The sequence below is a fragment of the Nicotiana tabacum genome, chromosome 9 (assembly GCF_000715075.1).
Source record: "Nicotiana tabacum cultivar K326 chromosome 9, ASM71507v2, whole genome shotgun sequence".
Classification (NCBI taxonomy): Eukaryota; Viridiplantae; Streptophyta; class Magnoliopsida; order Solanales; family Solanaceae; genus Nicotiana; species Nicotiana tabacum.
In genome coordinates this window covers 111,050,860-111,062,356 of record NC_134088.1, presented here as the reverse complement: position 1 = coordinate 111,062,356, position 11,497 = coordinate 111,050,860, and the positions used below count along the sequence as shown (strand labels likewise).

Below are 11,497 nucleotides of genomic sequence, written 5' to 3'. Positions count from 1 at the left end.
CAAGTTATGTGGCATACTTTCATTTTTAATCTATACTAAAAAAAAATCATATTCTTATATTTAAAAAATTTAACTTTAAAATTTTTATGCTTAATAAAATAATTTGCAGTCATAAAATCATAGATTTGAAAAGTTATTTTTCTTAAGTTCTGTACATAAACGATTGTGCCGCATAAATTAAAAATAGCGTCAAACTTTCTTAATTCTTACAATATAAAAAGAGAGAATGAAATAAACGTCGAGGAAGCGGCCATAGTGCTGCAAAAAACTCCAAAGAAGGGGACTGAGGACTGAGAGAAGTCAGAAAGGGGTGCATTTGCAGAGTTTTGATTCCATTTCCATTGTCCATTTCCTCTCTCTCTCTCTCTCTCACACACACACACACACAGCCCTCGTGACATCCGTCCTTCTCCACTTTCCCCCAATCACCAAACACACACACACACAGCCCTCGTGACATCCGTCCTTCTCCACTTTCCCCCAATCACCAAGCATTTTACCATCCATATATTATTTGTGGCTTCTCGAATACGGTTTTCTTTTGTTTTACCGGCATTTTATTCTTTCTACTTTCTTCCTCACAAGTACGAGCTATTGCTTTCGGATCGGCGAAATTCACTGTAAGTTTAACGCGCATTTTGTGATTTCTCATTGTTTTCGCTAATGCCGTACTTGTAAGAGATGAAGCTACTGCTTCTCCGCTTCATTCAGTATCCGTGATTTTGAGTATTTTTTTTTTTTGTGTGTGTTGCTTTTAAGTGTATAATGAGGTGATAAATCTGTTTGAAATGGATCGCGTTGATCAAAATTCTCTGTGATTGATTTGGATAGCGGCTTTGCTCTATGTATGTTGTGTGTATATATTTGTTCTGCTTTGCGTGCATTTGTTGTTAGAAGTGCGTAATCGCCAAATCTAAAAATAAAAATATAGGGTATTTGTTGGTGATAAACTTGTGAAAATGGATTGAGGTGATCATAGTCTGTTGTAATTGATTCAGATGGTGTTATGTGCTGTTTTTGCTTTACCATAATCTTTAATTTGCTTATTGTCAGTACTTTCTTCTGCTTAATCTGAAAGATCCATTGGCATCAGTGATATCTGGCACGTCATAGCCAAAAATCTGTGTGTATTTTGCATTTGATCACTTAATAATTGAAAAGCTATCTAGAAGTAAATACAAGTAACTAGGCGTCAGTGTCAAAGGAAAAGAAAAGAAATGATGGTCCAGTGGAACTGGAGCTTGCTCTATGTATTTCTTTCTGTGTCTGTGTTATAAATGGTCTAAAATGTATTTGATCATTTAATTATTGAAAAGTTATCAAGAAGTAAATAGTAATTACACGTCACTGTAAAAGGGAAAGAAAAAGAATGATGGTACACTGAACTGGAGCTTGCTCTATGTATTTCTCTGTGTGTGTGTGTGTGTGTGTGTTAAATGATCTGAAATGGAATCAACTAATATTAATGTCCTCGGAATTCATAAGCTAGCTTAGAGGTTTTGGGAAGTTTATGTGAATTGCATGACCGTCTCATCTAAAAGCTTAAGTTGTTAAAAAGGGTACTTTTTAAATCAATTTATTTTAGGTCCGAATGAGTTTGTTAGGTTAAAAGCATAAGAGTTAATTCCCCCAAATCCCCTTAAACTATCACTTTTTTGTCAGTTTCCTACTTAAATTATTCGGTGTCCCCAAAACTCCCGAACTATATTGCCCTTCATATCTAAACTCCCTCGTTGCTTACGTGGCATAACGTGTATGTGCACACACTTGGGAGCGCGTGGTGGCGGAAAAAAGCCATCAAAATGGCCCACCTGACAGAATGTAATGGCTAATTAGTCTAACCCTCTTTCAACTTTGTTTTTGTTTTAAATATTCTCCTTATTTCCTTTATATCCACACTTCTTCCTTATTTTTCACCTTTATTTTTTTTTCACCTTCTCTTTCATTCTTTTCACCTTTTTTCTTCATATATCCATACGGGTTCCCTATGAAAAAAATTCTCCTTCTCTTGTTTCCTCTGAAATAATTTTTTTTCTTTGTTTTTAGTCTTTTTTCATGTCTTTGACACATATTGTTGAATGAACACCCATTTAAATCTTCTTATTAAACAAACACCTTGTTGTAGAGAATAAAGTTGAATCTATTAAACCTTGTTTGTGTAATTTAGAATTAGAAAATGTGGTTGTTGGCCGATTAGTTTCTTATTTGTAAAATTTTGTTTTGTGTAATCTTGTTTATATAATATAAGATGATTTTCATAAATGCAACACTATATGCCTTTTTTTATTGTGCTGTAAAGTGAATGTAAATAAGGAATTATTCAATTGGAGTCTAGTATAAAGCACAACCATAGTTAAACCTAAAATTAACTCATTACATTAGATACTATTTTGGCCAAATTAAACTCCTAGAATTAATCAGTCATCCGAGAGACCGAGAGTAATACATCATGAGTAAACTACATAAAAAATTTAGTACAAACAGTTAATAAAGTTAGACAGAAGCACCTCTAAGAATCCAACATATGATTTTAATATATAGGAGAATATAGTTTAGGGTTTTTTGGGGGCACTAGATAGTTTAAGTAGGTAACTAACAAAAAAGTTATAGTTTATGTGGGTTTTAGGTTGGGCTAAATAGTCACGTGTAGTGCCACATTGCATGTATTTTAGATAATTTGGAGCATGTACTAGATGCAGGGGCGGATTTACATTGAGTGAAGTGGTGTCACGTGACACCGCTTTGTCGGATAAATTAACTAAATAGATGTGTCAAAATGATGTCTTAGCATTTAAAGTTAAAATTAATGTGGGTGGCACCACTGGACAAAGACGCCTCTCTAGTGTAGCGGTTTGAGATGAAGCTTTATATCATGAAGGTCGCGGGTTCGATTCTCCGTGCTAATAATTCAGTTATTCTTTTTTTTCTTTTCATTTTAGCAAATCAATTTAAAAATGACTGGACTGGTCACCTCTCTGCAATGTACTACCCTAGCCTGAAAATAAACATATCTTGCTAAGTTCATCTTTACTTATTTGTGACAAAGGTAGCTTTTGTTTTTAGCCTTTTTTCTGAAATATTTTTTTCACTTTTTAGCTTCCGTTTGGACATAAAATTTGGGAGTTTTTTTTCAAATTTTATTTTTAATATCTGTTTGTTTATAGATTTTAATTATTTTTTGGCAGACTTTGAAAACAAAATTTTCAAATCCCCAAAACAGTTATAGAGTAGTTTTTGAAGTTTTCTACTCACAAAACTTCAAATTCTTTTCATGTAAAATGCATGTCCAAACAAAATTTCAACTTTCAAAAGTCATCTTCATCTCATCTTCAAAAATTTATTATTTCAAGTTTCAACCTAATCTATGTCCAAACACTAGCTTAGTGTCTTTCTTTTTTGAACAATGACAATTACATCAATGCATTTAAATTGCGATGATTTATTTGTGTGTTCATCTATTTAAATGTGTTGCGAAAAATTCTGCGTATGCCACTGACTAGATGCACCTTTAAGAATGCAACGAGGGGTTTTTAGTATGAAGGACGATATAGTTCAGGGGGGTTTTGGAGGAACCGGATAGTTTAAGTAGGAAACTGACAAAAATGTGATAGTTTAGGGGGATTTTATGGTATTAAATCAAAGCATAAATGTGCAAGGATTTATTCAAGGTACACTGAAACTCCTTGCATTGCATTATTTTAGTAGAGTAACATTTGTCATTTTCCCTTTTCTTCAAAAGTGTTGTCTATAGGTGCTGGTGTTCTGGATGATTTTCCAAGAGGGGTTGCCCTTCTGAATTGTAGTACTTTACTAAAGAATGTTGTTGAGGGCCCACATGAATATAGCAGAAAAAGTAGGTACACCTAATTCATGGTTGCCAGTCCCTTCAGAAAGCTTGATAGTTGATTCTCGAGCTGTACCTATGAAGCTGATCCAGTTTTGCTATTATAATCTTGAGGCATTTGTAAGCAATTGTCTGTGTAACCTTTTAATATTAGTTGATTCCATTTTAGACCATTTAAAAAAGAAAACACAGATGTATTAGCTATCTGCAGTGTTCTTGTAAGAAAGTTGGATATTCTGCTTCTGGCAGAGCACAGATAGTTGCTGTGTTTTTCTCTTGTTATCATTACTAACTACGAGGCAGCACTAATCTTCAGCATTCATTGTTGCAGGCATTTATCTGATAAAAATTAAAATTTCTCAGATGATTACGAGTGAGCAAGATCCAGATGTTGTCCGGTGGGGTCTCCAGTTGTTTGACAGTGATCCCTATTCTAATTATGCCTATAGTGGTGTCATACCCCAAAACAGTGTAGATTACTATCAGGACCACTACTTCAAGGATGATCATTTTAATACGGGATCTAGCAATGAGGAAAATCACAACTTCAGTGCACAGTGTCTCCAGGAAGAACTGTCTCAACTTTCAGTCGCTGAACCTCCCTCAAATCTCCATCCAATGGTAGAACATACACAAACACATTTTTATCCACAAGACTGGTTTAGTCAACCTATGGGAAACTACATTATTGGTATTGGAAATGCTTGATATTTCCAACCTTAATGCTCTTGGATTAATTTATTCTGACTATTCATACTATAATTTCCAGGAGAAAACAATTGTGATGAAGAAGAAACTAGTAATGGACCTTCCACTTCATGCTCTAGTCCGGGAGAAGAGTCATACACAGGGGAGGATTGGTCGTATTCACTTGAATTGATGGATGAATACGATCTTGATGGTGAAGTAGGGAAAAGATTGAACCAGATGATTCCAATTCCCGTAAGTATTCCATGTTCATATGTATAGTGAGTTAGCCGCTAAGGTTGTGAATTTTTCTACTTTCCTGGATCAACACAAGCATCTGAAAAATGTTCATTTATGTGCCCGAAGTTGTTGGAGACATGTCTTAACAACCAAAAAAAAAAAAAAAAAAAAAACCCAGTGTAATCCCACAAGTGGGGTCTGGGGAGGGTAATGTGTACGCCGACCTTACCTCTACCTTGTGAAGGTAGAGAGGCTGTTTCCGATAGACCCTCGACTTAAGAAACACTAAACAGGAAGAAAAAACTAAGACACTACGTGTAATAACAAAGATCTAAAAATAAGAAATACAAGAATAATACTTACAATACTGGTAAGAATGACACAACATGGAATAACAAAGATCTAGGTACACGAAAATGTAAGAAAATTACTAATACTTCTGGTAAGATTAAGAGAAATTCTCGACTACGTATCAACTTTCAACCCTAATTCTCGACCTCAACACCTTCCTATCGAGGGTCATGTCCTCGGTAAGCTGAAACAATGTCATGTCCTGCCTAATCACTTCTCCCTAATACTTCTTTGGCCTACCTCTACCCTTCCTCATACCCGCCATGGTCAACCTCTCACACCTCCTAACTGGGGCATCGATGTCTCTCCTTATCACATGCCTGAACTATCTCAGCCTCGATTCTCGCAACTTATCTTCCACCCGTGCCATTCCGGCCTTGTACCTAATAACTTCATTCCTAATCTTATCTTTCCTGGTATGTCCATCTCAACATCCTCATTTCTGCTTCTTATCTTCTGGACATCGGATTTCTTTACTGGCCAACACTCAGCACCATACAACATAGTACGGTATAATTACCACTCTCTAGAACTTGCCCAGACGCGAGCCTCCATTTCATCCACCCCGCTCCAATACGATGTGTAACATCCTCGTCAATCTCCCCGTTGCCTTGGATAACAGACCCAAGGTACTTGAAACTATAGCCGGAGACACGTCTTATTGTAGTTAATCTTCATTCTTCGTAAATGCTTGAGTAATATTCTTATTTATGTCTTCTAACCTATTTGTGTCTCTTGAAATCTTTGCCTTGATGCTCATGCAGTTTCTATGCCTACTTTTGCAGCATATTCCTAGAATCAATGGTGAAATACCATCAATTGATGAGGCAACCTTAGATCATCAAAGACTTCTTGACAGGTACTTTATAAGTTCTTTCGTAAAAGATGTTAAAATCCAGTCCAAATATAAACACACCTTTCACAGTTATTTTGATTTGAATTTATCTGCTACTTTTGATAAAATACTGATCAACAAATTATATTTTGGTAAAACATAAATATCATGTTGTTTTGCATCTTTTTAAAGGATTCGTCATTATTTCACCATCTTTTCACATGTTTTTCTATTAATTGAAAATTTTTGTCTTAATATTTGATGATAGAAATACTTCTTTGAACTCTTAAGTTCTGTTTACGAATTAAACAATGCGTGATATCTATCAAAAATGAAAAGAAAATAATAGGAAAGGAACAGATAAAAAACAAGTACTCCTTTCCTGTGCTGGTTGCTCTCTTTTTTCAACCGCAATTTTAGTATTTTCTTCCATCATCACTATTATATTTTATAAGTCAAATTAATATCTTAAACTCCGTGCCAGTTAAACACCTTCACATAAAATGAAACCGAGGGAGTACATGTGAAGACTCTGTGAGTGTATTTCTTATTTGATTCTCTTCTGTATCATTCTTTTGTTTAAGGTACCGAAGTTTGTTTATTTCTACAGATTACAGGTCTATGAACTAGTCGAATTTAAAGTTCAAGGTGATGGGAATTGTCAGGTTAGCTCTCTTACATTCTTACCCTCTTCTCTTCTAATTGGAAGTCTCAATTTTTTTCTGGAACAACTATTTGAAGGAGAGTTGAGCACATTTTATCGATTCTGTAAAGGAGGGTAGCTTATTATTTTAAATTCTTTAGGCATAAGGAAGTAATAAATCAAGTTAACGAAGTGTGGGTGTCTGGTAATTTTCTTGTTTTAAATGTTTGAGTTATGCAGTGTAGATAAGATAGATGGAACAACAAAATATTCAATTTTAGGAAACAAGACACTATTTTGAGATTGTCCAGTAGGGGAACTAACCGCCATTATGAAAATGGGAATAGCTGCTGTGTCGGAGTTACTAACTGCTACACCCAATTTTTGCAAGCTATGCAATGATAATATCATGTAAGCACACACTGTAAGATACACAATGGAAGGAATATATGCTGGAAGAAGACTGCATTTAACATTTGCTTCAGAAGCTCTGACCAAGAAAGCCATCTCATACAATTTTAGGATGCTATGCAGTTGTAATATGGAATTTCAATTTTAGAAGTCGAAACCAAAAGTAAGTGTATTAGCTAAATGTGCCCTATGAAGTGGAGGGGGGAAGGGAGATGGTGGGAATTGAACCCCTAATTATTGTGTAGAGATTTTTACTGGTACCACTAGATTACAAGCCTTTATAGTGTTTCACCATTTTCTTTAGGGTCTGGCTTTTTTTTCTTTTTTTGATACTACATCATATATGAATCTCAAGAATATATGTTTAAAAAAGTTCAGTTGGGCTTGAAGGCATATCTTCTTAATCAGGGTCTTATTCCCACCTAACTATTTCATCTATTATGACACGACACGCGATGTTCAATTCTGACTGGTATAACATGTATTTTTCTAGTTTCGTGCTTTGTCCGATCAATTTTACCGCACCCCTGAGCATCACAAATTTGTCAGACAGCAAGTTGTGAATCAGGTCAGTAAAGCTTTACTTCATAACATAAACAATCTCGTCTTATCATTCTTGTACTGTGACAATGATATCTTTTGGATTATCAGCTCAAGTCATGCCCAGAGATGTACGATGGATATGTTCCCATGGCCTATCATGATTACCTGAACAAGATGTCGAAGTATTTCTTCAACCTTTAGTTTTGAATTGATATCTTTGCATGGATTGCTTGTAAGACGCCACTTTTATGTAAATGAAATCAGGGATGGAGAGTGGGGTGATCATGTAACTCTACAAGCAGCTTCAGATTCAGTAAGTTTCTGGTCTTTGCTCTCTTCCACACCATGGGCTCTTCTTTCTTTTTCATTTTCCTTTCTCTTTTTTTTTTGTCGGTGAGGGAGGATTGGAGGTGGGGAGGAGAGGCATTCTAAGCGTCTTTCTCTTTTAATATTGTGATATGTCATGTCCAAGAATAAGGACAGGTGGGGTTGGAGCTGGTCAAAAAACTTGTACCCAAAAACTAAAATAGCCAACAACTGCAAATCCTCTTACACTGTCGACTCATTCTTGTTTAACCAACAACATGAGAATGATCATCAAATATCAGCTGAACGTTCAGAACAATATCATTTCTTTTTGCATGTTTGTGAACATCAAGCTAGAGTGCTGCGAGAAAGAGTTTGGAGTCTATTAGTGTTTCACTACTGATGCTCAAACTTAATATTCTAGCACCATAATCTTAATGAATTCAATTTAGTGTTGTTAAAACTCTCTATTCAATTGCAGTTTTCTAGAAGAGTCAAGAAATTTGTAAAATCTGACCTTTCTCAACGATTCACTGCAGTATGGTGTAAAAATATTGGTGATAACATCTTTCAGAGATACCTGCTACATTGAGATACTTCCCACCATTCAAAAGTCTGAACGAGGTACAAGATGTATTCTCGTTCATAAATTTGTTGTGTTCCTTATGTTGTTACTAGATTTAGCTGCAGCTTTTAAACATATTACTTATCATCTAATTAATCCTATAAAGTCCCACTAGCACTATGAAATTGTCAGTGTTGTTACTCATTGATTCCTCAGCCAAAAAAAATAATTATTTATTCGTCATACATCTGCTTTTTCAATCCATATATATTCTGTCGTCTACCCATACTATTGGATCGTACTTTGAAACTTCCGTAATTTCTCTAGGCGGAGCAACTATTTACATTGAGTGCATAAAATGGACAAAGCATCGATTAGTTATCTTGACCTTAGCTCTAATATTAACCTTGCCTTGTATTCAGAGCTATGTGTTAGCTATATCAAAATATTAAATGTAGGAGTAATGGCTCTACTGGCCTCCGTTGTCTACGGATAAGTCAAGATCCTTGGACTTTTGCCTACAATAACAAAACAGTCTGTTTTCGCTAGGCTTTTCTCTTCATTTTTTTCTTGTTTTGGTTTTGAAATATTAGTTTCAAGCACCTGAAGAAGTGCATTTTCTCCTTTTGGCGGTGGGTGGAATCATTTATTCCCTTTGTGCAATTTGAAAGGAGATCATCCTTTTCCCTTTGTAACATACCAAACTATTCTGAGGGGCCTGTCATTATTACTTGGCCAAATATCATGAAAAGGAGTTTACGTGAGATTGGGTTTAATTGTTGTTTCTCTTCAATTTTAACAAAGTTGGTATGACTATTTTATATGAACTTGCATTGTTGCAGTTATCTTCTTGAGTTTTTGGGCCGAGGTTCACTACAACTCAATATATCCTGAACGAGGTGAGATCATAATGTTATAATTTTGAATTAGTTATTTGTCTCTCAAGTCCACCTCATTTTCCACTTTTATCTATCTTAACTCTTGCACATATTGAGGCTGTGATGATAAACATCAGATGTAAGTTTAATAGTTATAATATTGAAAAAAAAACTCTTACACATATTCAATTTTCCAGTTGATAATTTATTTTGCCAATTTCCGCTATTTTCCAGAGTAGTCAAGTAGAGGTTGGTATAGGAATTTTTGGATAACTACGTGGCAATTGAAAGAGAAAAAGCTCCCACTAACATGAAGGAAAGCAAACAAGTCTGAGGTGGTTGTGCTGATTGACATAAAACAAAAATTATCCATTATCTCACCATTCACCACAGCCATCTTATATCGAGTGATGTATTAGATGTTGTTCAATGTCATTTCAATCGCCTTCTTCTAGCCCTCATTTGAAACCTGAATTTAACCAAAGAAAATGAATAGTATAATTTCATGGAATTTCTGTTCACATGTGTGGAAGTGAAAGAAAATATGAAGGAAAATAGAAGGGGTAAAATGGTAGGACAACATGGTTATATTTTGAAGAAGGTGAGGAAATTGAACGAAATTGATCCCACTTTTTACTCTCTTCTTTTTTCCAGGACATAGAGAGTTGTAAAGTTTGCTTCTTCTTTTCACTCTTCTTCTGCTTTTCACATCCACTTTACCCAGTTAGTGCTCAATCCTTAGAGAGTTGTACCTTTACTTTTCTTCTTCCCTTCATCCAAATCAGGGTGTCCAAAACTTAGAGAGTTCTACTTTCTGACTTATTCCTTTTTTCTTATTAAGAAAAAGAGAGTTGTACTTTCTAGCTTCTTAGTGCCTAAAGCTTACAGAGTTGTAACTTTACTTTTCTTCGCTACTCTTTTCCACTTGCACACCTCACCCAATTGATACCTAACAATTTTCCTTCCCTTCACCCATTAGCACCTAAAGCTTAGAGGTTATACATTTGTTTTTTCATTTTTGTCCTCTTTCAATTTTTCCGTTTCTTCCTTCCTCTATACCTCACCCAATTGATACACAAGAATAAAATGTATCAAAGATCATGATGAAAGTGGAGATGACATAAACAGGTAGGAGAATGGAAATTCAACAATGATATAAGTTGATAGTACATTAGTTCTTCTCTGTGTGCTTGTTCAGCGGACATTTCCTTACCTTTTTCCTTCTCCCCAATGATCCAAACAGAATCAGGAAATCTTGTTCCAAAAATATATGTACTCCTTTATTTTCATGCTATGGTGTACCTTGATACTTTGTTATTAATGAAATTACCTTACCATTATTAAAACTATATATTTCTTTCTTTCACATTCTTTCCTTAACACTAGGATCCAAACCGGGTGTAAATGTGTCTTCTTATTCCTGGATGTATCTATGTTCTCTTGGGTCGTTGTATAACAGCTGAAATTGTTTGTTTCCGCCTTCCAGATATCACAGCTATTGAGATGAAAAAGAAGTACTTAGCCATTTCAGATGAACAATTAGTATCTCAAGATGGTTACAGTTGATAGATTGGTATTAGACACTAAACGTATTCTGTTCCAATTCTTGATATTTCAGTCTTAAATTATTCTAAGACTTCTAATTATTTATTCCATTGCTTAGCAGTTAACACGTGATGTTTGCCACAATGCTTCTGCAAGTTACTGATAACCAGCTCTGTTCTGGGTGCTGCTCAGGGTGCAGCCAATTTTTTCATGACATTCTTTCCCTAGATCACTATGTGTTTTGGGGTTAAACTTGCACTCTTCATCTTTGCTAATCCAGCAGCAAGTCTAATATTACTCTTCCTTCAGTATGTCTACCTTGAATAATCTGTGATGCATACTCAGATGCATCATTTCTTCTCTTCTTTTCTTAACCTTTAATAGCCAGGTGTACAGGTGAATATTTGATTTGAGACGTATCATATTTATCTGATCCAAGTTAATAGCGATTATTACTATCTTCATTCCATTTCATTTGGTGGAGTTTGTATGGATGGTGAATTTGATGTTAATTTGACTAATGTACCATCATAGAGTTAGTAGATGAAAATATGGAGAAATAGTTATAATTTTTTTGATAGATAAAACTTCATATAAAATTAATGCTAATGAATTTGAATCTTGAAACTTGTGAAAGATGCATAATGTA

The 11,497-nt window shown here is 35.0% G+C and overlaps 1 protein-coding gene across 12 annotated transcripts in view; it reads left to right on the top strand.

Moving 5' to 3' along the window:
• The first annotated feature begins 240 nt into the window (after positions 1-240).
• LOC107783287 (OVARIAN TUMOR DOMAIN-containing deubiquitinating enzyme 12) overlaps positions 241-11,497 on the top strand; it is a 31,305-nt gene continuing 20,048 nt past the window's right edge. For 2 of the 12 annotated variants that reach the window (XR_012695023.1, XR_012695022.1), the window contains exons 1-10: positions 241-620; positions 4,176-4,535; positions 4,614-4,786; positions 5,908-5,981; positions 6,568-6,622; positions 7,505-7,579; positions 7,663-7,736; positions 7,819-7,867; positions 8,342-8,484; positions 9,268-9,324. Coding sequence is in view for 8 of the 12 variants with exons in the window: in XM_075222043.1 (XP_075078144.1) it covers positions 4,208-4,535; positions 4,614-4,786; positions 5,908-5,981; positions 6,568-6,622; positions 7,505-7,579; positions 7,663-7,736; positions 7,819-7,867; positions 8,400-8,484; positions 9,268-9,324; positions 10,790-10,869 (1,050 nt within the window). In the remaining 4 variants the exon portion in view is untranslated. The other 10 variants (XM_075222045.1, XM_075222047.1, XM_075222041.1 and 7 more) reach the window with 9 other exon arrangements.